This window comes from Nuphar pumila, chromosome 11 (genome assembly GCF_984573655.1).
Source record: "Nuphar pumila chromosome 11, dmNupPumi1.hap1.1, whole genome shotgun sequence".
Classification (NCBI taxonomy): Eukaryota; Viridiplantae; Streptophyta; class Magnoliopsida; order Nymphaeales; family Nymphaeaceae; genus Nuphar; species Nuphar pumila.
In genome coordinates, this window is record NC_143259.1 from 39,340,775 (window position 1) to 39,368,213 (window position 27,439).

A 27,439-nucleotide genomic window follows, 5' to 3' on the forward strand; every position below is an offset into this window, starting at 1 on the left:
TTGAATGCAATACTAAAACGACAATTCATTAACATAATCAAGTCCATATTTTATTATCCATGAATTTCATTAATAAGTTATGCAAGGCCATATAAAATATCTAACAAACCCATGGCGCACTTCTTGCCCCAGGAAGTTGTCTTTGCTTTGGCATAAATAAGGTGCATAATACCTTCTTGACAATGTATTGATGTCTATGAGAATGAAACCATGACCACCCACCTAGCAGCTAAGGCCCTCTCACACTATGCCAAACTCCTTTAGCCTAGGTAGTTGGAGTGTTTACTTCTTATTTGCACCTAAGAGTGGAATTGGCAGATATTGCTTTTTTTTTAGAAGTAACATTTAAATAACATTAATTAGGCGTTTTCACTTTTCCTTGAACTCTTAAAACTCCAGCTCCCAAAGACAGCTTATAGAGGACTTCAGCCCATAACGGTACAACTTGTTCTCAAGAAAATCTAATCAAAGGAAAAGCTCATAATTTTTTCAAAAAATTGATTTTTCTCAAGAAAAATTTATTATAAACAAACAAAATAATACAAAATTTACACAGGATCATTTTTAGCATGTTAATATTGCATTAAGATCGTGCTTAAAACATGATATTTTCATAAGCAATTTCTCTAAATATCACCGTTTGGCATAATATATGCCATTAAAATTTTATATAAATTTGCAGCCGTGGTACAAGCAATCTAGTAGAAAATACAAGTTTTTCACATTTTCTACCTTTTTTTTTCAATCTATCTTTATAGATGTGATCTATGTAGTTTATTTAGTAGAAAACAGGTTTTGTAACATGTAAGTTTGTTTTTTCCAAGCACTTCAAAAACCAACGGCTCATAATGTACCAATATTTCATGACTTAGAAAAGCATATTTTTACATTGAAAAAATATTATCCAAAGTACAATCTCTAGCAAACAAATGATGTTGAACACATCAATGACGGCAGATTGAGTAGATATAACTTCCAAGTTGCAGCTATAATTTTCTAACTAGATCGTGCATGCGGTAGACAGTAGCAAATATGTATCCATTAAATTATTGCTTTAAAATCACGTATTTCCCGGGTATGGCCGATGTTTGTTACTGCACTTTGCCCAATGGTTGGCCTAGGTTCCAGCCTCACGATACTGCGGGTCAGACTTGATCAAGCCCAATGTGGTTCAAGGTCCACAGTGACAACCCTGAAGAGTCATCCTCATCCATTTATCACAATTGCTTAAAATCCCATTGTTGCTAGTGGTCAAAAAAGTGAACTGACCCATGGGGCCATAACTAGCATTGTAATTCCAGGTTCGGACCTACTTGGTTTCGGGTTTGGAGTTGCTTGACTTTAGATCCATGAATTCCATTCGAACAACTGAACCCGGTCAATCCTCACTTGGCCCCAGAGGCATCCAAGGCCCCTAAACATTGGTCTGGTCGACCTAGACCAAAGTCTCACTGGTTGACCAAGGAGCTGTTTGGCATCCAAACCTAACCAACTCTCAGAACACCAATTATATGGCTTCGAGTTCAGTGGGGCCACATTCAAAGCTTTGTGGAGCTGGAGCCCTTGCAGCATAACATCTCCAATGATAATAGATCCCGTGAACAAAGAAACAAAAATCTTGGCAAAGGCAGAGCCACAGAAACTTGACTGCAATATTCTATTATTTGATGTAGCTTATTATATTAGCATCGTATGTTCTGTTGGTTTGTGATATGTCTCCTTTCCTTTTGGAGGAAAGTCTGAAAATGTGAATTATTTCTGGCGCAGAATTTATGATGGGGGGCCAACTTTCAGTGGTCCAACAATAAGGGTACCAGAATTTGTGAGCTTATAAATGGATACCTACTTGGTGAAAATTTGTTTATCAGTGCCTTTGCTGAAATCCTGTTAAGGGAGAGAAGAAAGAAAACAAGAAAAAAAGGAAAATGGTGTGGTTTTGGGGTTCCAAAGGGCCTTCTGGGTTCTCTGCGTGTTCTACAGCTGAGGAGGTCACGCAAGGAGTGGATGGGAGGGGCCTTGTTGCTATTGTCACAGGTGGGTGTCATCCTTTTGCCTCTTTCTTTTCTTCTGTTCTCACCATTTTTTGTGTCAAGTTTGGTGTACATGGTGATTGTAACTCCCACTATTTCTCATATGGTTGTTACCGGAAAAACTGAAGATTGGATTTTGCTTGTTTTTGTGATTTGGTTGAATGAACAGCTTATGTGATTAGTTGTGGTCATATGGAAATCTTGGCCTCGAAACTGAGTACGGGTAAAATTCTGTGGGGTACCATTTGTTAGTTTGTTACCTTGGCGAGTTGTAGACATGATTATGTGGTTGAGAACACGGTGCCTAAATTGAGCTTGCAGTCATCTTCATCTTCTGGGCTGATAGTTAAAGGGTTGATTTTTATGAGATATTTCTGTAGACGAAATTGATAATTGAGATGTGGTCTCCAAATTATAGATAAGTGGTTGTTTATTATTTGGTTTAGAGGTAGAGTTTTTAAATTATGGTTCTTTTGGAGCTGTCTATGTGATTATGTACTTAAGAAATATAAAGCATGTCTTTTTTATTCCATGAAGGACGGGAAACCGCCCTCAGAATCAGAGACCTAGTCGCCCTGGCTAAGCCAGCCGTAGCGGTAATCACAGTCGTTGTTCCGACAGTGTAAACCCATGGTGCACCCCTTGCCCCCAGGGAGTCGTCAAGCTTCGGCTGAGCAAGGGCTTATCCCTTTCCCTTATTAATGCAAGGAGCTGATGCTCGTGGGAATGGAACCCTGACCATCCGTCTAGTGGCCACAAGGCCCCTTCCACTGTGCCAAACCCCTTTGAAACATGACTGCACGAGTTCCTAACCAGATACCCTTTTTTATTTACTTTTTCCATTCCTTTTGGTACTTGATATTTAGGAATGGGGACTATCTGTTGATGTGAAAAGTAGTTGGAATTTTTTGAAATGGATGACCATGAAGTTTGATATTTTTTTTTCCTTTTGCATGTTTCATATTTAGATTTTTCTTAGTACAATATGGTTACTATTAATAACTAATATACTTGGTAGTTTTCGGAAGACAAGGATATACTCTCCATATTCTATTATTGAAAACGGGGTTGGTTCTTGATGAAAAAAATATGGTGGAGAAGCAAGGGGTTAGAGCCACGATGGTAGTAGGTGACTACCATCAGGCAAGAGGAAGGACCGTGGCACAATAAGGTCACAAAAGGGGATGATTGGGGTGGCAGCATAGATATGTATAAAAAAATTCTATTGTGTAATTTAGGAGAATATAACTGTTAGTACAAGGGAGGCCCCTCTAATTAACCGAAGGAAGGTGTGGGAGAGTAGCAAAGAGGAAGAGAGAGAACTGTTGGAAATTATGCACGATCTATATGGCAACCATGATGATGACAAGAACTGAATTAACTTAGAGGCGTGTTCTCTTAAAAGCGACAGTTGCCCCTCCGGGTAAAAATTGGGTACAGAAGGGTGAACTGCAACTTCACTTCTGGGACACAACCAAGTCTGCACTTCTCATGCTTTTCTTGATCACCTTTCGTACTAAGGCTACCGAGTACCACAACACGGCTGAGCAGTCCTACAAAGAAAAGAAAGCAACTTTTGATACAAGAGTGAAAAGAATGGAGTCTACTCTAGCCAAGTCATGTCAAGTCTATATATATCAGACTAAGGGTCCTTCCAGGGTATATATAAACCTAGGTTAAACGGCTGGTCAATAGGTCCTTAGAGATCCATTGACCATTGCATTTAGCATGCCCCATAATGGATCTTAAAGCCATGCATGCACCCCACTAATGGCTCTTAAAGCATCCCATTCACCCACTAACGTCCAAAATGTTGGGTTAGCCATTCGGGCTAGGTGGCACACCCAATATTGGTCCAGAATGACCCTTGACTGGCTGGTCAACCTCCCAAACCGTTTCCTTTAAGAATGCAGTAATTTTTTTTTAAAGAGGTTTTATGAGGTCCAAAAAAGAGTGATAAAAAGGTTGGTCAAGCCAAGACCAAACTGTACCAAATCAGGCCAGGTCGAATCCAAAACCAAATCTAAGTCCAAGTCCAATATCTAAAGTTCAAAGTTTAAAATTTAATTGACAAGCCCCTGGCCTTGCCCTCTAAGCCAACTCTATGCATTTTAAATCCAATGTATTTCTCAAAAATGTTTAGTATATGACTAAATAAATTTCACAAAGTGAACTTTCCCTCTAAAACTCATTTCCTAAAAACTTAGGCAAAAAGAGGGTTATTTGGCCAAAGAGCTTGGTTCAAAAAGCTATTAATTTTGAGCCAAAATAATAACAAGAACTGAGCACTGTTGATGATCTAGGCACCAACCTATGCCAGGATGAACATAACAAGATTCTGTATGTCTGATTTTCATGCTTGGACATGGATATCCAACATGACATGTATGGCCAAGAACATGAATATTGATGTGACTTGCATAAGACAAGCATAGGAAAGCAAGGAACAAGGGTCACAAGTATATGATAAGCAAAAGAAAAAAAAAATGGTTCTCAAAGAACATGTTCAAAATAAAAGAGTATGACCCTTTTTCTAGACATGTATATCCTCAAAATTATCAGAATAAATGTGTTTTTTGGATAACCATGTTTGTTTCCCAACAAAACTGAATCTGAACAGGTAAAATACATCCCAGACTTGTGTGTGCGAGACAGATATCCTAAACAAGTATTTATTTTGTGTTCAATTTTTAGTATGTAATGAATGTGTCTCTTGTATTTTCAGGTGCATCAAGTGGTATTGGTGACGAGACGGCCCGTGTGCTTGCACTGAGAGGTGTTCATGTATTTATGGCAGTCAGGAACATGGATGCTGGTAGAAATGTGAAAGAAGCGATCGTCAAGGGGATCCCAACTGCTAAAGTAGATGTCATGGAACTAGACCTTACCTCCAAGTCATCAATAAGGAAGTTTGCATCTGAATATGACTCCTTAAATCTTCCACTGAACATTCTCATGTAAGAATACACAGCAGCAGTTTTTGTGTCTTGGTTTGTTTGTCAAGTTGGTGAAATTGTAGTTTTTACTTGTTTCCCAGTAGCTTAAATTATGACACCTGGTGCTGTGTTATTTGAAGTAACAATGCAGGCATTATGGCAGCCCCATTTCTTCTCTCTCGAGATGGAATTGAACTGCAATTTGCAACAAATCATATAGGTAAGTTTTGTTGATTCAGAAACATCAATATGTGTACTTATATTCTCCTAGCATGTATAAAACATAAGATTCTTTATGCTCAAGACAAGATAATTTCAGTGTTCATCACAGAACAAAAGATATTTGATTAACCATGTTGAGATTTGCCACATGTGATTCAAATTATCACATCTTAGCGGAATGTTTTGTGGAAAGTCCTTTCTTGAAAATACAACTCTTGTGATATAAAATTACCATTTATTCTTTTTCAAACTCTGGCTCAAAGCAGCTGCAGCATTTTTTTTATACAATCAATAGTTTGTACTTGATATTTTTGGGTGCTGGTGCTGTGCCTATGTATTCATTTACCCGAATTGTAAAATTGACACTTTAGAACTTATGTCTACTGAGAAATTGAAGCAAGTGCTGGAAATGTGCTGCCTGATGTTCAATTCAATACTTTGGACCTTTCCTATATGGATTTTGACTGTTGTTTGGAATGGAAAGGGTGATGAAACCTTCTAAATGAACCTAAATGATAAGTATAAGGAGTTAAAGACATTTAGCATCTTATTAGTGTTTTAGTGCTAGACAACAATGAATTTTTCTCATGAAGATGCTTTGGGAAGTGGGAAGCCTGCTAACAAGCCTTCATCGTGCTCTTTGCAGGTCATTTTCTTTTGACAGATCTTTTGTTGGAGAAAATGAAAACTACAGCTCGGGAAAGTAGTATTGAAGGAAGGATTGTCAACCTTTCATCTGAGGGACACAGATTAGCATACAAAGAGGGGATCCGGTTTGATAAAATCAATGATAAATCAGGGTACATCACTGTTTTTTCTATATTTATGTTGATATTTAACAATCATCTGTCACTTCTTCCCAACAGGAACACCCTTTTTTTCTCTTTTATCCACATTGTCGCATAACATATTTTCTCCAAATGATGTACAAAACTAAAATCCAGATGACTATTTCCCCTGATGCATCAGATGTACGAAACTAAAATCCAGATGACTATTTCCCCTGATTCGTCAGGAACTTTTAAAGGAATGTTCTAGAAAGCAAAATTTCCATCATTATTAACATTGATAAATATACAGGTATGGTAGCTGGGTTGCATATGGACAGTCAAAGCTCGCCAACATACTGCATGCTAATGAACTTTCTAGACGTCTCAAGGTGTTTTTTCCTTAAATATATTAATAGTACATTTGATGAGGCCTAGAGTTTGGGATTTTGGGACAGATTTTTGCATATATTTGATTTCAATTGCAGTTTATAAAAACATTTTTTGTTCCTCTAAATGAAGATTGGTTTTCACAAAATAGAAGTTTGACAGCCTTTCCTTCATTCGAACAGGAAGAAGGGGTGCAGATAACTGCTAATTCAGTACATCCAGGAGTAATTGCCACCAACCTTTTGCGTTATCATGGTTTTTTTAACAGTAAGCTACATCATCATTTTATATTTATTGATAATGCTTTGTATGTCATAAAGTAGTTTATGGTACTCTGCAAACTTGAAGCTCATTCTTCATCAGCAGGTAGAAGTGTCATGCTTCTAATAGGTATTGTTTCCTTTATTTATTATTTTACTGTGCTATCTTGCATCATTTATTGGGTAATATTCTCAAAATTGTAGAAACTTATTCTTGGTTGACTTGAGATGATTTTAACTTAGGTCATTGACTGACAATGTTAGAACCTTGACCTAGTCAACATTGACCATTTGACCTGGTCAAGACCATTTAACACCCTTGCATGCACCCTTTAATGGTCATAATGGTTAAAAAATTATGTTAATGTTTGACATGGCAATTGACTGTTGACAAGCCCTTTTGATGGACTTTTTTTAGTCTTTTCATGGTCATTTTGGACCTATAACTGCTCTTTTGGTCCATTGACTGCACCTAGCCCATTTACTCCCTTTGACTAGCCATTCAACTCGCTAAAGGCCATTTATTTTTAGTTGTTGAGTCCATTTAGAACTACTTATTGCTAGCCATTGTAGCTTTATCATCAGCCGTTGGAGATTTATTACTAGTCATTGGGCTTGGGCTTGTCACGAAGTGGCACGATCTCGAGACAACCGATAGACAAAAAAAGGATCTTAATCATAAACATAATTCATTTAACCAAAGAAGCAACATATACATCCACAAGGACACCAAGAAATAAAATAAATATTTTTTATTAATAACAAATAAACAAAAAAATTACAAATGAACCTCGCTACAAAAGCACTCAAACACACCCCATATGTACAACCATCCTCTCTCACCTATACAACAAAAGGATGAACAATATATAGAGGAAGACATAATGGCTAGTTTGACTAGTCAAACTTAAAAGAGATTGCAAAGTGTCGATATCATACCCAAACAAATGATAGAACATGGTTTACGTGGTTCGGCTCTAATGAACCTACATCCACATTGAATCCTCACTCACTCTCTTGAATATGAGAGAGGAGGTTATGTCCTCTATTTATATTAATCTCAATGGAATTACAATAGCTCTTTCTCATATTATCACACTTGGTTACATAATTTTTGAAAGACTTGCAAGTAGAGTTCTTCACGTGGTTTACTTCTTTCCTCTATTGATTGCCAACTTCCTTCAATAGTTTCCTACCTTGAGGTCCTTCATTAGGTAAGACAACTTTCCTTGGAATCTTAGTTTCCTTATCCTACTTCTCTTGATAGACTCCTTGTGGGCATTAACTTTCTCACCAAGGCATGATCTGGACATATCGAGCTCACGTTAGTCGGTCCCACATTGATCTCCAACAGGCCCCCTCAAGTTCAAGGGGGTAGCAACCATGTTGAACTTGCTGCACAAAAGTTTTATGATGAAGAGAAGTGAGTGGCTTGGTCAACACATCAGTGATTTGGTCCTTCGAAGAGATGTACTGAACAACAAGTTGCTTCCTGGCTATCCTGTCCCTCATGAAGTGTATATCGGTCTCTATATGCTTGCTCCTACTGTGATACATAGGATGAAAGTTTGTGATACATGTCAAAAGGGAAAAAGTCATGGTTTGCCCTTTGAACGGTCTACTCGTGTGATTCGTGAACCTCTTGATGTTATTTACTCAGAAGTTTGGGGTCCCGCAGCCATAATTAATAGTAATGGTTTTCGTTATTATGTTATTTTCGTTGATGGGTTATCTAAATATGTGTGATTTTTGCTCAAGAAAAAGTTTGAAGTTCTCATAGCTTTCCAAAGTTTTTGGAAGTTTGTTGAAAATGCTCTTGGAAAAAAGATCAAGTTCTTTCATTCAGACTGGGGAGGAGAATACCAGTTTGTTTCAAAGTTTTTGGATGAAAACGGCATTGGTCATTGTGTTACTTGTCCTCACACACCGGTAAAACAGTAGTGTTGAGAGGAGGCATCGGCACATTGTGAAGATCCATTTGCACCCAACGACATAACGAGCTTGATCAAATGGGACAAGAGACTACACTTGATTCTTTTTCAACGCATCATATTCAACTTTCATAGCTTCATGAGTGTTTTTTTCTGGGGCTTATGTTTGAGACTCATGCTATATATATATATATATATTAAAAAAATATATAAAAAGATCATTTTTTTTTGCCCTAAAAATGAACATTTTTGGACTCAGTCAACGTTGACCGAGTCTAAAACAAGGACGGACTCGGCCTCAACTCGTTGACCGAGTCCGACTCGGCGTTGACAGAGTCCGGGCCGTGTCCGAAGCCGCACCCGTGTCAGGGCGTGTCGACTCGGGTGCGGTGCCTCCCTAGCCGAGTCCGTGTGACATAGATATAATTGTAGTATATTCATTCTAAATTTTCATCTACCGTTATTGGATTTTATTTGAAACTTTGTTTTTTCAAATCGGTTCTTATATGAACTCACTTGTTTGGAAATTGATTTTCGTGAATATTTATTGCCTTATGACATTTGTTTTATCCATCACAGATTTTTTTTATAATGCATCTTTTGTTTTTTGGCCTTGTTATTGTTGGGTTAGAGTTAGCCATTGAGGTGAGTAATGTGTGCACCTCAAGTCATCTTATCCATTTATAATTATCAAATTTTATGAGTGTCATGTTGACACATGTCTTAAATCTAATTAATAGTTGATTGGCCTCTGGATCCATGTTTTTATTAAACTAGAGTTGTTTGTTGGGGTGAGTTGTGTGCACCTCAGTATTGTTAGTTTAGATTGTCAGCTTATAGTTTGGCTCTAACAAACGTTTGTTTGATCTCTGGTTCCATGAGTGTATTGTATCACTCATTTGAATATTTGGTCATTTGTATTATGAATGCTTATAATTATGTATATTTGTAATGACTATCTATTTTTTAAACCATGGTGTTTCAAAAGATTATGAAATTTAATATTTTTGCCTTGATTTATAAATCTTTTTTTTACCTTCTTGATGACATTAGTTTGTTTTTATTACAAACTCTCTTACCTCATGTGTTTCCTCCTATTATGCCTCTTAATTAAGTGTCATTTTATATAGACAAAAAATGTTTTTCAAATGTGGTAAGTTATGTGCACCCATTTGTTATTTACATTTTTTGTGTATTTTTTTGCCCATATGTGGCATTGTGATTATGCTTTTGTTCTAGTAACTGATACACTTGTTTATGTATTATTTTATGTAGACGAGATGTTGGTTTATTCACATTTTTTGTGTGTTTTTTAGCCTACTAGTGATATTGTTATTAAGCTCGTGTTCCAGTAGCTGATACACTTGTTTAAGTGTCATTTCATGTAGACAAGAGATGTTGGTTATTCACACTTTTTGTGTATTTTTTAGCCCATTAGTGGCATTGTGATTATGTTCTTGTTCTAATAGCTGATACACTTAATTTTTGAGGTTTGAAGGTTTAGTGAGGTTATTGCTTGTAATGGTTGAACTATTGTTGATATTTGCAAATATCATTCCTTTTGTTGTAAGAGTTTTAAAATCTCTTTATAAAAATTTTAAACTTTTTCTACTTGTATGAAAAAATGTTTATTGATAATATTTTATGCATCTTATATGCATTTTATTAATATATATATATATATATATATATATATATTAAGATTAATGTTTGGTCCTTTGTGCTTAAGCCCATTCTAGGTTGTGTGAATGAATCCTAATGGGTTGTCATTTGTGAGATTGCTCTCTTTCATTATTATGTGCATTAAATATACTTTAATTTCATGTTGGATATATATGTGCTTCATATTAATTATCTTGTTCACATTGTTGTATGCATGAATTTAATTATCTCCTCTTTTCTTGAGGGCTCTTTTAAATTGTTATATTTTATATGCATGTTGTCGGTGATGATTTGTTATTTCATTTGAAATGCTTTTTTAAAAATCCTTGGGATATTACTTATGCATAATTGTTTATTTCTTCTTGATGATTTATATGTCCTTTAGTGATCAAATTCTCTTATGATCAATGTTTATGTTTTTCTTGAAAAAAAATATGTTGATTTTGGGTTTATGATTTGATTTCATAAAAATTTATCCTTGAGGTATGTTCCTCTTATCTTTCTTAATGATTATCTAGTGTTTCTCTTGTTCAAAACTATATTTGTTTTAAAAACTTTATAACTATTGGGTTAGGATTTTTTTTTTTCAGTTGGAACCCTTATTTTGTTCTCTTTGTAGGTTCTTAAAGATGTGATGGTTTGATAAAGGAATATCTTTGATGCATCATGTCATGATGATGGAGATAGCCGATGAAGGCGTTTGAGGACGATCATCAATGAAGACATTCAGAGACTTGTATTTGCAAAATTTTCTGATGCGACATAAAGATGGTTACTTCCAATGAAGACACTTGAAGACTTTGATCCTTTCCATTAATTTTTTTTGTATTTTTTAACTTTCATTATATCACACTGTAAGTTTGAGGGAGAGTGTTAAGTTATATATATATATATATATATATATATATATATATATATATATATATATATATATATATATATATAATGATGTAATAGGTAAATAGCCATTAGGGATATTTTGGTCATTTTAGTTATTGTAATAGGTTATAAGGGCACATTAGTACTTGTACTTTATTCTTTTCTTTCTGTTTTTTTAACTTTTATAGGGACTATTTGGTCAAATACCAAATAGAGTTGTTGGGTTCTTCTTTTACTAGTTAACATAGAGTTGACTAGTCAATACACTTGTTGGAACAGTCCAACAATTCTATTGAGGTCTCCTCTCTTATATGTGTATAAATAGGGGCTTTTATCTCCTTTCATTTATTAATGCTTCTCTTAAGCATTCATGCTCAATAAGATAAATATTTTTTATGTTTTGTGTTCTTCTCTTTAGTTCTTTGATGTCTTAAATGCACGTAGTGCTTGTGTTGTGCCTTTGAGTTCTTGCATTGTCCCTTAGTTGGACTTATGTATGTGTATGTGTCCTTTGTGTTTATGATCTTGCAAGCCTTTAGAGGCCCTCATTTTGTATTTCCGCCTATTTTATTACAATTATTATGTTGGATGCTTGTATTATTCTTTATATGTGATGGCTAAATTGTTATTTGTTTGTGACTATGTTGGTTCCTATGAAGTAAATCTCATAATATTGTGAAATTTATTTTCAAAAATTCATCTTTTCTACATTAGTTTGTTTTTACTACAACATTTCTACCTCTTGTTCTTCACTCTCCTCTTATTTGAGTGACTTTTTTCTTTGCACAAGGAATCTTGTTTATCAGTTTTACAACCATGTCAGGATCTTGTGTTTTTTCATTATTTTTGGAGCTGATATTCCTGAATATTGATTGACTCTTTAGACTAGATTCTTGGATCGTTTCTTCTCTCTTTCCCCCTTCACCTCACTGTCTATTTATTCACAAGCTGATCAAGCTTGCTTTTTGTCATTTACATTTTAAACAGAATGCCTGGTGATGGATTTGAGCATTATCTATGTTGTCATGCCGTCTCAAATGGAAATTGTGGTTTGGCTAAGATTTATTGGTCATTCATGTCCCTTTAATAGGTTCCTGTCATGTTCGGAGTGGCTATTCTTCTACTGATGATAGAAGCTTTTTTTTGGTTCTCTTGTTTGGCTGCCTCTTCGTCTCTGGATGACATCTTAGTATCTTATCATTCATAAATTTGGATCTTTACTCAAAAATTTCTTTTTAGCTTTCCTGACAGGAAAGGAAAAGCTCTAGGATTTTATCAGTTGTGTAGTTTATGAGATATAACCAGTCTACATCACATATGAACTATTACAACATTCTTATCTTTTTCCTTTTTGCTTGTTGCTTATGGAATACCTTTTTCTTTTACTGCACAAAACTTTGGAGCTTGTGTCTCTATTTTGATGTGCCATTGAACTTTTCCTTTACACCAGTCCATGTTGGACGTGGCTGAAACTAAATTCATATCAGCCAGTGGCCCAGTAGGACATGTGAAAATGATGAAATATCCCAAGATGAATTCTTCAATGTCTGTGGCATTCAAACAGGCTCAATTTTCTGAAGTCATTACGAAGCTAATGGTCGCTAACATATGGCTAATCTTCTTAAGTTGGCTTCAGTTGTGTGGAGCACCATAGTATCCTAACGTTTGCATCAACTAGGACTAGTTTTAACATTTTTTTTCTAAACGGGCACTTTTCATTGCAAACAGTATGTGATTCCTTGCAGTTTTTGTTCTTTTCACAATAGTTGTATGGTTTTCTTCAAAATGGTTAACAGTTTCTACTGTATATTGCAGGCATTGCTCAGGTACTCGGCAGATTTACAATGAAAAATGTGCAGCAGGTACTGTTTAACCTCTTTTAGTTAATTCTCTTGTCATACCTGGTTGTGTTTATCTGCTTAAAAAAAAATTAAAACCGAGGTTTTTCTTCGGGTGTTTTCAAGGGAGCAGCAACAACATGCTATGTTGCATTGAATCCCCAAGTGCGAGGGGTAACTGGCAAGTATTTCTGTGATTGCAATGAAGCAAAACCGAGTGACCTTGCCAGAGACACAGAGCTGGCAAAGAAACTGTGGGACTTTAGTCTGGACTTCATCCAGTGATATGCTTCAATGTTTCTGTGTGAAATGGATCTGAGGACATGCTTCTATAGAATCAATGTGGTAATAACTAGCCCTCCATGCCCAAATCATGCACTCCTTGCAATTAAAACTGTGTGTGTGATGTTTGTGTGTGTGTGTGTGTGAGAGAGAGAGAGCTATTCCAGGATGTATAAACTCTTCTCCTTGTAGACTTTATATATTGCAACATATAACTAGAAATTCAGTTGCATTTATTTAGATCAAGTTCTTGTTTGATGTCGATTATGTGGCGCTTTTAAGTATTGTACATGAATGAGGAAATGGCCGTTACATTTTAGTGTTGTACTGAACGCGGATAGTGCCAGAGCAAGCATCATGGTTCTATCATGTGTGCAAGTCTACACTTCAATATGCAGTCTTATTCCACTTTTCTGGGTAATTAGGTGACATTTAATGTTTGGTAAACCATGGGTATGTGTGCCAGAAAGTTGAAACGCTTGGTGTTTAGAAAGATGTTTTGATGCTTACAGTCTTTCAATATGTGTGAGCCAGGACACTGACTTTGACACCTCACTTGATATGAGGTCCCTTACACCCATCATCCAAACATAAGAAACCTTACTCTTCCTGTAATAACCTCAAATTTTGTAATTTATTTATTTAAATTTATTTGAAAACAACAGTATTTTTCTAAATTTGGGCCTCGGATCCGTTACCGGATCCATAAAAGAACGTGTAAATAACCCACAATGGGGTATTAAAACTATACTTATAATAGTTAAATAAATAATTAATAGTATAAAAGAAAAGAAAAACCGAGTATTTAAGGTTGGATCCGTGTTTGGATCCAAATGGATCCAACATATGGATCTAAGATCCATAAAATGGTCTTTATATCCATATTCATAATAAAACTAATAATATAATATATAAATAAAATTTAAATTTTTATTTTTTTTAATTATCCGAGGATCCACAGTCGGATCCATTCGGATCCAACTGATGGATCCATATGGTTGGGGGTCAGGTTACGGGCCTCGGGTCCGGACCCGAGCCGCACCCCCTGTGTAACCCTTTTAAAGAAAGGGGCAACCCGATAGGGTTGTAGCAGAGCAGAAAAGGGGAAAGAGGGGGGGGGGGGGTTACGCAGGCGTAACCGAAACCCCCACCCATCTCGGCAAGAAAAGGGGGGGGGGGGTCGGCGATAAATGGGAAGTGGAAGAGGGGGGGGGGGGGTCTCACCCTCTTCCCTCGTCTCTCTCTCGTGTGGGCGTACAGTGGAAGGCTGGGGGTCGCCGGAAAGCTGCAGCCACCACCAGCCCTCTTCTTCTGTCCTCTTCCCTTGCGTGCGACCATCACGACACCGGAGCAATCGAGGCCGGTGGAATAGCTCGCCTCCTCACGTCAGCCGCAACCCCCAAAACATCGGATTGTAAAGGTACGGCTTTTTCTTTGGGTTAAGTGAGGAAATCGAACATGGATTCGATTCCATGAAGTATTTTAGGGTGGAAGCATGTGGGTAAGTAAATCCGAGCGTTTATTCTAGGACCCATGGATGAAATCCATGTGTATTCATGTTTTTTTTATTGCGGATTAATACTCGTGTAATGGTGTTTTTACATTAAAACAGAAGGTTGATCTACTTTCTTATGTATGTGCAGTCTAGTAGTTCTGATCCTTATGAAAAAAAAAACCATATTAGGGATTCTTAATGCTTGTAAATCTGGAAATAAAGCCAAAAATATAGGCGAACGTAAGGTAGGAACTTTATAAACCTGAGTATGTTTGAGTTATGCGAGCATACCTGCTGTTCTGCAAATTTCTTTTTGATTTTGGGATGCTGTCAGCAATAATAGAAAAAAAGAGAGTCGATAAATTTTTAGGAATAGGGTCCAGGTATTAAGTCGGATGGGCTGTGTCCTAGACCCAGCCACTGGGTCGGCTGGGTGAGTCTGGCTGTGTGCTAGACCCAGTTTGGACTGGGCCACTGGTTCGATTCTTTTTAGATGTAGTGTGTTTTCCTAAATTTCCAGATTTTTCCTTAACTATGTGTTTTCCCTATGTTTCTGTTTAGTTAATCTATTGTGCAACTAGATATGCGATACTTCTGTTTTCAAGATTTTATGGAAACGATAGATTTTATTTTGTTCTCCAGATTTTCCTTTGCTGAAAATCCCAATAACTAAGTTGTGATCTATGATCCCGGTTCTGATGTCCAACTGAATGAGCCCTCTGTTATTAACTGGCATATGCATTATGTTTTCTGGTGAATTTTCATCTAGATAAATCTCTGTCTGTTTAATGGTCATTTGATGTTGCTTTAAACCTATGTAGTCTTAATAATGATTGGAATAGGCTTAACACTTGCTATATTCCGAAGTCTGGAAATTTTATGGACAAATTTCTGAAAGTGCATATTCGTTCATGGTGTTATATGTGGAAAACAGCTAAGATAAATTGCAGACATGCTGGATGGTACACTCTTGTGATCTAATATACTTGTTGAAGCTGAAAAATATAATGAAATCTTAGATTGGTCATTTTCAACTTGCATTGGTGTATATATATACTTGTTGAAAAACACATAGAGAAGTCTGTTAAATGCCAATCTTTTGGGTTGCTCTCAATGACCAGTAATAATAACTCCTGGTATGTAGACCTCTTGTGTGTTTATTGAAATAGGTCTGTCCACATACAAACTTTGATATATATATATATATATATATACACACACGTGGGTCAGCATGTACATGTATATGTATTCAGGTTTGCAGTTAAAGTTCCCTGAAGTTTTTGATGTGTTGATTCCATGACTTAATCGCTGGTATAGTGGACAGCATGTTAAAAGATTTACGTGGTTAAATTTGTGAACAAACTCAGACCTATGTCCATGCGCAGATTTCCTTTTTAGTGTATTTGATTATAAAATACCTTGAATTCTTTGGGGTTAGCATGTTGGACATGGATTTAAATTGACTACTTATGTAGTTCTGTATCTATACACATTTAAAGTTCTCTTATACTACATCTGTTTATGGTACATGTCCAGCTGAGCACAAGAGTCGGTTTGAACCGAGCTCTTGCTGGGTATGTCGGAACCAAGGGTACGACTGAAATTAAAGGGAAAGATGGGTTTGGATTTCGGGATGATCTGTAGAGGGGGCTCCTGAATGAGTCTATTGTCCTCAATTCTGTTTTACATTAGGATGGGTAAATCGCAGTCAGGATATCTATATATTTCTATATATTCAAGATTTCAATTAATGTCTTATGAAGCTTTTGGTTATCTGATTTCTCTATTGATCTGATTGTTCATAAGTTGCCTATGTTTCGATACAGGAAATGATTGAGTTTATGTTTAATATACAAATTTAGTTACGTGTTAATTATGTTGTTAATTTGGTTTCAATATATTGGCTGGGTCCTTGCTTCTCAAATAAGACTACATTATATATGTGTTAGTTCAGCTTTGCATGGTTATATTATTTTATTCATGTGTAAGTGGTCGTTTGCTTCATGATTGTTAAATTTCTTGTTAGCATAATTGATTAATGTCTATGCCAGTAATTATGTAAATGTTGTTTTGCTTTTCATCATGCTAGTTGTGAAACCTGGAATGTGAGCATGCCTTGGTTATTGATAATTCTTCTTGAGTAAGAATACTTGAGTTATGCACTCACACATTCAAAGAAGTTACTTTGATTTATATCTGTACGTAATGTAGGTGACACACACATAGAGGAAATGCATATGTTTAATAAACGACATGCTTATAGTCGAGTTATGATTGCATGAGTGCATATGCTTTTGGCATTATGTTATGGGTAAACACTACTTGGTTTTGTTATATGATGCATCGATGGCCGAAATGGACCATCATCGGCCTGGAGAGTCGTGGGTGTGGTTTTCTTTTACTTATGTTTTAAATGCATCACTAAAACCACATAAGATGGTTTGGCACATTACTATACTGTTCTAGTGGTTTATACGGGTTGGAGTCCCGAATGGGTCCCTGCAAGGGCGGATGCGGGGTTTTCACTTTACTTTTGCATATGTGTGGCAAACTTAAATAAATGGACTTAATTAAAAATATAATGAATAAGAACAGGGTAATATACATTCTGGGATATCTCATCTGGAGTATGAGAATCTTGGATATTGCGGTTTAGGGGAAACCGTGAGGATACAAAAACTTCGTGTGCATTGTTGCCCCTGAACCCGATATTGAGGTTCTTCTCCTGGCCACGGTTTTAGGGAGAGCCGCCACTTTACCCGGGAGTGGTGTGTTAGTCACAGCTGTGAGTTTGTTTTGGTATACCAAGAAAGTGGCGTCAGTGGATGCTGTTTTCTCTGGTATCCCCGACTTTGGATGCTGTTTTCCAAGGTTCCGATGGATGGTGCTGTTTCCTGATATCGGTCGAGAGCTAAGTTTGGAACCCGGTAACAAAATACAAATTGTGTGTGAAGCTACCCCGGGAACCCTACTTAACCTCGGGGATTGTACCCGTTTGATGTATCCGCGGGCCACTGTAATTAAAAAGAGGAATTTAAGGATGTGTGCATTTAATAGAACATGCATATGGAAAGAGGAAAACTTAAATGAAAGATAATAAATGGTTCATGCATTGCATATAAATCATGCATGTTCTTGTTGTGCATTAGTTCATGCATGTTTACCTGTTCACTTGGTTGTTTATGTTGATCATTGTACGATGTTGAGCTCTTTTGCATTTAATTTGCTTATTGATTTTGTTGTGATCAATGTTATATATTTCGTGTTCTCTCCTGTTAAATGTTTAATTATGCATGGATGGTTAATTGACTTAGGATTTGAGTATAATCGTATCCCTCAAAATATTACATGGATCTTATTTATGCTCTTTTTCTTATTTGATTCATTAGGGAAACCTGTACGCAGAATTCTTCGGATTTCTGACCCTCTTATTTTATTGGTTTTTCCCAGGCACAGGTGATCAGTGAAGTCAACTCGCTTCTGAGGGATACGAGGGTCACAATTGTTTCAGATGACTTCACTTACGGACATAGTGTCTCTACTGTTATTTTCTTTTAGTTCTTCTGATTTCCTGCAATTTGATATTTCATTTTTGACATGGAACATATTACTCTTATTGATTCATTAATAAAAGAATTCAGTGAATTGGTTATGATTGATAAATGTAAGTTGCTTTGTGGTGTATGGTTATCCAACTGAAATTGGAACTGTAGGGACCCCAGGTCTCTGGGAAGTTTTCCGCGACTCTTAGAAAAAAAAAATTATTCCGCATTTTTCAAAGGTAGGAGTTGGGGTCGTTACAGGTTTGGTATCAGAGCAACCACAAAAACTTACACTTTTATCATCTTTCTTGTGTTAAATTTCTAAATTTTGGTATATGAGCCCTGTTATGAAGCGTCGACAAGTGTGACTCGTCCTCCAGAGCAGTCTTCTTCACTGGTATGACTATTTAATACTTTACTTGGATTATGTGAATTATGTGAATTCTGTGTGATTGATTACAATTATAATTTAATAAGTCTTGGTATGATTACGTGAACTATTATTGTTCGTGATCAACTCTAAGATGGTAGGATCAGTAGGAGTCTAATTTGTAGAAGGGATATACGTTGTAGATGTCGCATTATACCCGCAGAGGTGCTTCGTCCTCTACTGCTGCTCCCACGGATTGACAGGAGCAAAGGGATTTCATGATGGAAGCCATTCATACCTTGACGGAGACCATGACGGCTCAAGCAACACAAACAGCGCAGGCACTGCAGGCAGCCCAGAACTTTCAGGCGGCATAGGCTGCTCAGGCAGCTGCGTAGGCAGCCGCACAAGCAGCAGCTCGGGATCCTCCTGTCAATATTGTTCCAAACGCAGGCGGCGTTTCTTTCGAGCGGTTTCTGAAGTTGGACCCGCCTTCCTTTTCAGGAGAGGCAAACCCAGAGGCAGCGGAGCACTGGGTTGAGGAGTTGGAACGAGTGTTCGATGTCCTGTCTTTCCCTGATGACAGAAAGACATCTTTTGGCACGTACCGTCTGAAGGGCGATGCCAAGAAATGGTGGGACACCCTGCGAAGGGTGAAGTTCGCCGATTGGGACGAAATCCCCTGGGAGACATTCAGGGAAGAGTCTGGACACGTATTTTCCCGCATACGCCGAGGAGCAGATGCAACGGGAGTTCCTTGATCTGACTCAGGGAACCATGAGTCTGGTAGATTACATTACCAAGTTCCGGAACCTCGAGAGGTACTGTCCGAATCTCTTCAGAAATGAGAAGGCAAGAGCGTCGAAGTTCGTGCACGGACTAAAGGATGGATTACGAGCTCGTGTACTGTCAGGTCGACCTCCTACCTTGGCCGATGCGATTGAGTCAGCCACGGTTCTGACCAAGGACTGGGAGAGGTCTAGGAATGTGTCACAAAAGGGAGGCACGAATGGAGGAAATGCTTCGGGCGGAAAGAGGAAGGACCCGCCGATAGGCGAAAAGACTCAGGTTGGCAAGAAGCAGTGAACCCAGGAAGGACGTCAGCAGGGTGCGCATCAGGGACAACCTCAACAGAGGCAACAACAGGGGAAAGCCCAATCAATGTGTCGCAGATGTAATGAGAGTCATCCCCAGGGTTTTTGTCCGATGTTCAAGGGAGTTTGCTACCGGTGCCAACAACCTGGGCACATCGCTCCCTATTGTCCAAACCCGCCAGTAGCTCAGGGAGGACATCAACAGCAGCAGCTACAACAACAACAACAGAGACCTCAGCAACAACAAGGCCAAAGAAAGACCAACGGGAGAGTTTATGTCTTACGACCACTACACAGGACGATCAGGCTGATCTGGTCTAAGGTATCGTCTTTGTTGTCAATCGTTAGGCTCGTATAATGTTTTATTTCGGCACTATCGATACTTATTTAGTACGTTTTAATTTCGAGGACGAAATTCTTTTAAGGGGGTAGGGATATAATAACCTCAAATTTTGTAATTTATTTATTTAAATTTATTTGAAAACAACGAGTATTTTTCTAAATTTGGGCCTCGGATCCGTTACCGGATCCATAAAAGAACGTGTAAATAACCCACAATGGGGTATTAAAACTATACTTATAATAGTTAAAAAAATAATTAATAGTATAAAAGAAAAGAAAAACCAAGTATTTAAGGTTGGATCCATGTTTGGATCCAAATGGATCCAACATATGGATCTAAGATCCATAAAATGGTCTTTATATCAATATTCATAATAAAACTAATAATATAATATATAAATAAAATTTAAATTTTTATTTTTTTTAATTATCCGAGGATCCATAGTTGGATCCATTCGGATCCAACTGATGGATCCATATGGTTGGGGGTCGGGTTACGGGCCTCGGGTCCGCACCCGAGCCGCACCCCCTGTGTAACCCTTTTAAAGAAAGGGGCAACCCGATAAGGGTTGCCCGATAGGGTTGTAGCAGAGCAGAAAAGGGGAAAGAGGGGGGGGGGGGTTACGCAGGCGTAACCGAAACCCCCACCCATCTCGGCAAGAAAAGGGGGGGGGGGGGTCGGCGATAAATGGGAAGTGGAAGAGGGGGGGGTCTCACCCTCTTCCCTCGTATCTCTCTCGTGTGGGCGTACAGTGGAAGGCTGGGGGTCGCCGGAAAGCTGCAGCCACCACCAGCCCTCTTCTCCTGTCCTCTTCCCTTGCGTGCGACCATCACGACACCGGAGCAGTCGAGGCCGGTGGAATAGCTCGCCTCCTCACATCAGCCACAACCCCCAAAACATCGAATTGTAAAGGTACAAGTTTTTCTTTGGGTTAAGTGAGGAAATCGAACATGGATTCGATTCCATGAAGTATTTTAGGGTGGAAGCATGTGGGTAAGTAAATCTGAGCGTTTATTCTAGGACCCATGGATGAAATCCATGTGTATTCATGTTTTTTTTATTGCGGATTAATACTCGTGTAATGGTGTTTTTACATTAAAACAGAAGGTTGATCTACTTTCTTATGTATGTGCAGTCTAGTAGTTCTGATCCTTATGAAAAAAAAAAAACCATATTAGGGATTCTTAATGCTTGTAAATCTGGAAATAAAGCCAAAAATATAGGCGAACGTAAGGTAGGAACTTTATAAACCTGAGTATGTTTGAGTTATGTGAGCATACCTGCTGTTCTGCAAATTTCTTTTTGATTTTGGGATGCTGTCAGCAATAATAGAAAAAAAGAGAGTCGATAAATTTTTAGGAATAGGGTCCAGGTATTAAGTCGGCTGGGCTGTGTCCTAGACCCAGCCACTGGGTCGGCTGGGTGAGTCTGGCTGTGTGCTAGACCCAGTTTGGACTGGGCCACTGGTTCGATTCTTTTTAGATGTAGTGTGTTTTCCTAAATTTCCAGATTTTTCCTTAACTATGTGTTTTCCCTATGTTTCTGTTTAGTTAATCTACTGTGCAACTAGATATGCGATACTTCTGTTTTCAAGATTTTATGGAAACGATAGATTTTATTTTGTTCTCCAGATTTTCCTTTGCTGAAAATCCCAATAACTAAGTTGTGATCTATGATCCCGGTTCTGATGTCCAACTGAATGAGCCCTCTGTTATTAACTGGCATATGCATTATGTTTTCTGGTGAATTTTCATCTAGATAAATCTCTGTCTGTTTAATGGTCATTTGATGTTGCTTTAAACCTATGTAGTCTTAATAATGATTGGAATAGGCTTAACACTTGCTATATTCCGAAGTCTGGAAATTTTATGGACAAATTTCTGAAAGTGCATATTCGTTCATGGTGTTATATGTGGAAAACTGCTAAGATAAATTGCAGACATGCTGGATGGTACACTCTTGTGATCTAATATACTTGTTGAAGCTGAAAAATATAATGAAATCTTAGATTGGTCCTTTTCAACTTGCATTGGTGTATATATATACTTGTTGAAAAACACATAGAGAAGTCTGTTAAATGCCAATCTTTTGGGTTGCTCTCAATGACCAGTAGTAATAACTCCCGGTATGTAGACCTCTTGTGTGTTTATTGAAATAGGTCTGTCCACATACAAACTTTGATATATATATATATATATATATATATACACACACGTGGGTCAGCATGTACATGTATATGTATTCAGGTTTGCAGTTAAAGTTCCCTGAAGTTTTTGATGTGTTGATTCCATGACTTAATCGCTGGTATAGTGGACAGCATGTTAAAAGATTTACGTGGTTAAATTTGTGAACAAACTCAGACCTATGTCCATGCGCAGATTTCCTTTTTAGTGTATTTGATTATAAAATACCTTGAATTCTTTGGGGTTAGCATGTTGGACATGGATTTAAATTGACTACTTATGTAGTTCTGTATCTATACACATTTAAAGTTCTCTTATACTACATCTGTTTATGGTACATGTCCAGCTGAGCACAAGAGTCGGTTTGAACCGAGCTCTTGCTGGGTATGTCGGAACCAAGGGTACGACTGAAATTAAAGGGAAAGATGGGTTTGGATTTCGGGATGATCTGTAGAGGGGGCTCCTGAATGAGTCTATTGTCCTCAATTCTGTTTTACATTAGGATGGGTAAATCGCAGTCAGGATATCTATATATTTCTATATATTCAAGATTTCAATTAATGTCTTATGAAGCTTTTGGTTATCTGATTTCTCTATTGATCTGATTGTTCATAAGTTGCCTATGTTTCGATACAGGAAATGATTGAGTTTATGTTTAATATACAAATTTAGTTACGTGTTAATTATGTTGTTAATTTGGTTTCAATATATTGGCTGGGTCCTTGCTTCTCAAATAAGACTACATTATATATGTGTTAGTTCAGCTTTGCATGGTTATATTATTTTATTCATGTGTAAGTGGTCGTTTGCTTCATGATTGTTAAATTTCTTGGTAGCATAATTGATTAATGTCTATGCCAGTAATTATGTAAATGTTGTTTTGCTTTTCATCATGCTAGTTGTGAAACCTGGAATGTGAGCATGCCTTGGTTATTGATAATTCTTCTTGAGTAAGAATACTTGAGTTATGCACTCACACATTCAAAGAAGTTACTTTGATTTATATCTGTACGTAATGTAGGTGACACACACATAGAGGAAATGCATATGTTTAATAAACGACATGCTTATAGTCGAGTTATGATTGCATGAGTGCATATGCTTTTGGCATTATGTTATGGGTAAACACTACTTGGTTTTGTTATATGATGCATCGATGGCCGAAATGGACCATCATCGGCCTGGAGAGTCGTGGGTGTGGTTTTCTTTTACTTATGTTTTAAATGCATCACTAAAACCACATAAGATGGTTTGGCACATTACTATACTGTTCTAGTGGTTTATACGGGTTGGAGTCCCGAATGGGTCCCTGCAAGGGCGGATGCGGGGTTTTCACTTTACTTTTGCATATGTGTGGCAAACTTAAATAAATGGACTTAATTAAAAATATAATGAATAAGAACAGGGTAATATACATTCTGGGATATCTCATCTGGAGTATGAGAATCTTGGATATTGCGGTTTAGGGGAAACCGTGAGGATACAAAAACTTCGTGTGCATTGTTGCCCTTGAACCCGATATTAAGGTTCTTCTCCTGGCCACGGTTTTAGGGAGAGCCGCCACTTTACCCGGGAGTGGTGTGTTAGTCACAGCTGTGAGTTTGTTTTGGTATACCAAGAAAGTGGCGCCAGTGGATGCTGTTTTCTCTGGTATCCCCGACTTTGGATGCTGTTTTCCAAGGTTCCGATGGATGGTGCTGTTTCCTGATATCGGTCGAGAGCTAAGTTTGGAACCCGGTAACAAAATACAAATTGTGTGTGAAGCTACCCCGGGAACCCTACTTAACCTCGGGGATTGTACCCGTTTGATGTATCCGCGGGCCACTGTAATTAAAAAGAGGAATTTAAGGATGTGTGTATTTAATAGAACATGCATATGGAAAGAGGAAAACTTAAATGAAAGATAATAAATGGTTCATGCATTGCATATAAATCATGCATGTTCTTGTTGTGCATTAGTTCATGCATGTTTACCTGTTCACTTGGTTGTTTATGTTGATCATTGTACGATGTTGAGCTCTTTTGCATTTAATTTCCTTATTGATTTTGTTGTGATCAATGTTATATATTTCGTGTTCTCTCCTGTTAAATGTTTAATTATGCATGGATGGTTAATTGACTTAGGATTTGAGTATAATCGTATCCCTCAAAATATTACATGGATCTTATTTATGCTCTTTTTCTTATTTGATTCATTAGGGAAACCTGTACGCAGAATTCTTCGGATTTCTGACCCTCTTATTTTATTGGTTTTTCCCAGGCACAGGTGATCAGTGAAGTCGACTCGCTTCTGAGGGATACGAGGGTCACAATTGTTTCAGATGACTTCACTTACGGACATAGTGTCTCTACTGTTATTTTCTTTTAGTTCTTCTGATTTCCTGCAATTTGATATTTCATTTTTGACATGGAACATATTACTCTTATTGATTCATTAATAAAAGAATTCAGTGAATTGGTTATGATTGATAAATGTAAGTTGCTTTGTGGTGTATGGTTATCCAACTGAAATTGGAACTGTAGGGACCCCAGGTCTCTGGGAAGTTTTCCGCGACTCTTAGAAAAAAAAAATTATTCCGCATTTTTCAAAGGTAGGAGTTGGGGTCGTTACAGGTTTGGTATCAGAGCAACCACAAAAACTTACACTTTTATCATCTTTCTTGTGTTAAATTTCTAAATTTTGGTATATGAGCCCTGTTATGAAGCGTCGACAAGTGTGACTCGTCCTCCAGAGCAGTCTTCTTCACTGGTATGACTATTTAATACTTTACTTGGATTATGTGAATTATGTGAATTCTGTGTGATTGATTACAATTATAATTTAATAAGTCTTGGTATGATTACGTGAACTATTATTGTTCGTGATCAACTCTAAGATGGTAGGATCAGTAGGAGTCTAATTTGTAGAAGGGATATACGTTGTAGATGTCGCATTATACCCGCAGAGGTGCTTCGTCCTCTACTGCTGCTCCCACGGATTGGCAGGAGCAAAGGGATTTCATGATGGAAGCCATTCATACCTTGACGGAGACCATGACGGCTCAAGCAACACAAACAGCGCAGGCACTGCAGGCAGCCCAGAACTTTCAGGCGGCACAGGCTGCTCAGGCAGCTGCGTAGGCAGCCGCACAAGCAGCAGCTCGGGATCCTCCTGTCAATATTGTTCCAAACGCAGGCGGCGTTTCTTTCGAGCGGTTTCTGAAGTTGGACCCGCCTTCCTTTTCAGGAGAGGCAAACCCAGAGGCAGCGGAGCACTGGGTTGAGGAGTTGGAACGAGTGTTCGATGTCCTGTCTTTCCCTGATGACAGAAAGACATCTTTTGGCACGTACCGTCTGAAGGGCGATGCCAAGAAATGGTGGGACACCCTGCGAAGGGTGAAGTTCGCCGATTGGGACGAAATCCCCTGGGAGACATTCAGGGAAGAGTTTCTGGACACGTATTTTCCCGCATACGCCGAGGAGCAGATGCAACGGGAGTTCCTTGATCTGACTCAGGGAACCATGAGTCTGGTAGATTACACTACCAAGTTCCGGAACCTCGAGAGGTACTGTCCGAATCTCTTCAGAAATGAGAAGGCAAGAGCGTCGAAGTTCGTGCACGGACTAAAGGATGGATTACGAGCTCGTGTACTGTCAGGTCGACCTCCTACCTTGGCCGATGCGATTGAGTCAGCCACGGTTCTGACCAAGGACTGGGAGAGGTCTAGGAATGTGTCACAAAAGGGAGGCACGAATGGAGGAAATGCTTCGGGCGGAAAGAGGAAGGACCCGCCGATAGGCGAAAAGACTCAGGTTGGCAAGAAGCAGTGAACCCAGGAAGGACGTCAGCAGGGTGCGCATCAGGGACAACCTCAACAGAGGCAACAACAGGGGAAAGCCCAATCAATGTGTCGCAGATGTAATGAGAGTCATCCCCAGGGTTTTTGTCCGATGTTCAAGGGAGTTTGCTACCGGTGCCAACAACCTGGGCACATCGCTCCCTATTGTCCAAACCCGCCAGTAGCTCAGGGAGGACATCAACAGCAGCAGCTACAACAACAACAACAGAGACCTCAGCAACAACAAGGCCAAAGAAAGACCAACGGGAGAGTTTATGTCTTACGACCACTACACAGGACGATCAGGCTGATCTGGTCTAAGGTATCGTCTTTGTTGTCAATCGTTAGGCTCGTATAATGTTTTATTTCGGCACTATCGATACTTATTTAGTACGTTTTAATTTCGAGGATGAAATTCTTTTAAGGGGGTAGGGATATAATAACCTCAAATTTTGTAATTTATTTATTTAAATTTATTTGAAAACAACGAGTATTTTTCTAAATTTGGGCCTCGGATCCGTTACCGGATCCATAAAAGAACGTGTAAATAACCCACAATGGGGTATTAAAACTATACTTATAATAGTTAAAAAAATAATTAATAGTATAAAAGAAAAGAAAAACCAAGTATTTAAGGTTGGATCCATGTTTAGATCCAAATGGATCCAACATATGGATCTAAGATCCATAAAATGGTCTTTATATCAATATTCATAATAAAACTAATAATATAATATATAAATAAAATTTAAATTTTTATTTTTTTTAATTATCCGAGGATCCACAGTCGGATCCATTCGGATCCAACTGATGGATCCATATGGTTGGGGGTCAGGTTACGGGCCTCGGGTCCGGACCCGAGCCGCACCCCCTGTGTAACCCTTTTAAAGAAAGGGGCAACCCGATAGGGTTGTAGCAGAGCAGAAAAGGGGAAAGAGGGGGGGGGGGCGGGTTACGCAGGCGTAACCGAAACCCCCACCCATCTCGGCAAGAAAAGGGGGGGGGGGGGGTCGGCGATAAATGGGAAGTGGAAGAGGGGGGGGGGGGGGGTCTCACCCTCTTCCCTCGTCTCTCTCTCGTGTGGGCGTACAGTGGAAGGCTGGGGGTCGCCGGAAAGCTGCAGCCACCACCAGCCCTCTTCTTCTGTCCTCTTCCCTTGCGTGCGACCATCACGACACCGGAGCAATCGAGGCCGGTGGAATAGCTCGCCTCCTCACATCAGCCGCAACCCCCAAAACATCGAATTGTAAAGGTACAAGTTTTTCTTTGTGTTAAGTGAGGAAATCGAACATGGATTCGATTCCATGAAGTATTTTAGGGTGGAAGCATGTGGGTAAGTAAATCTGAGCGTTTATTCTAGGACCCATGGATGAAATCCATGTGTATTCATGTTTTTT

The 27,439-nt window shown here is 38.4% G+C and overlaps 1 protein-coding gene across 1 annotated transcript; it reads left to right on the forward strand.

The window, feature by feature from the left end:
* The first annotated feature begins 1,848 nt into the window (after positions 1–1,848).
* Positions 1,849–13,443, forward strand: LOC149822289 (short-chain dehydrogenase TIC 32, chloroplastic-like). The gene is made up of 8 exons (XM_089980977.1): positions 1,849–2,034; positions 4,756–4,987; positions 5,107–5,186; positions 5,835–5,988; positions 6,269–6,347; positions 6,528–6,612; positions 12,893–12,939; positions 13,042–13,443. Exons 1-8 carry the CDS (start codon positions 1,926–1,928, stop codon positions 13,198–13,200), a joined length of 945 nt encoding a protein of 314 aa, XP_089837103.1. The 5' UTR covers positions 1,849–1,925; the 3' UTR covers positions 13,201–13,443.
* The last annotated feature ends 13,996 nt before the right edge of the window (positions 13,444–27,439 follow it).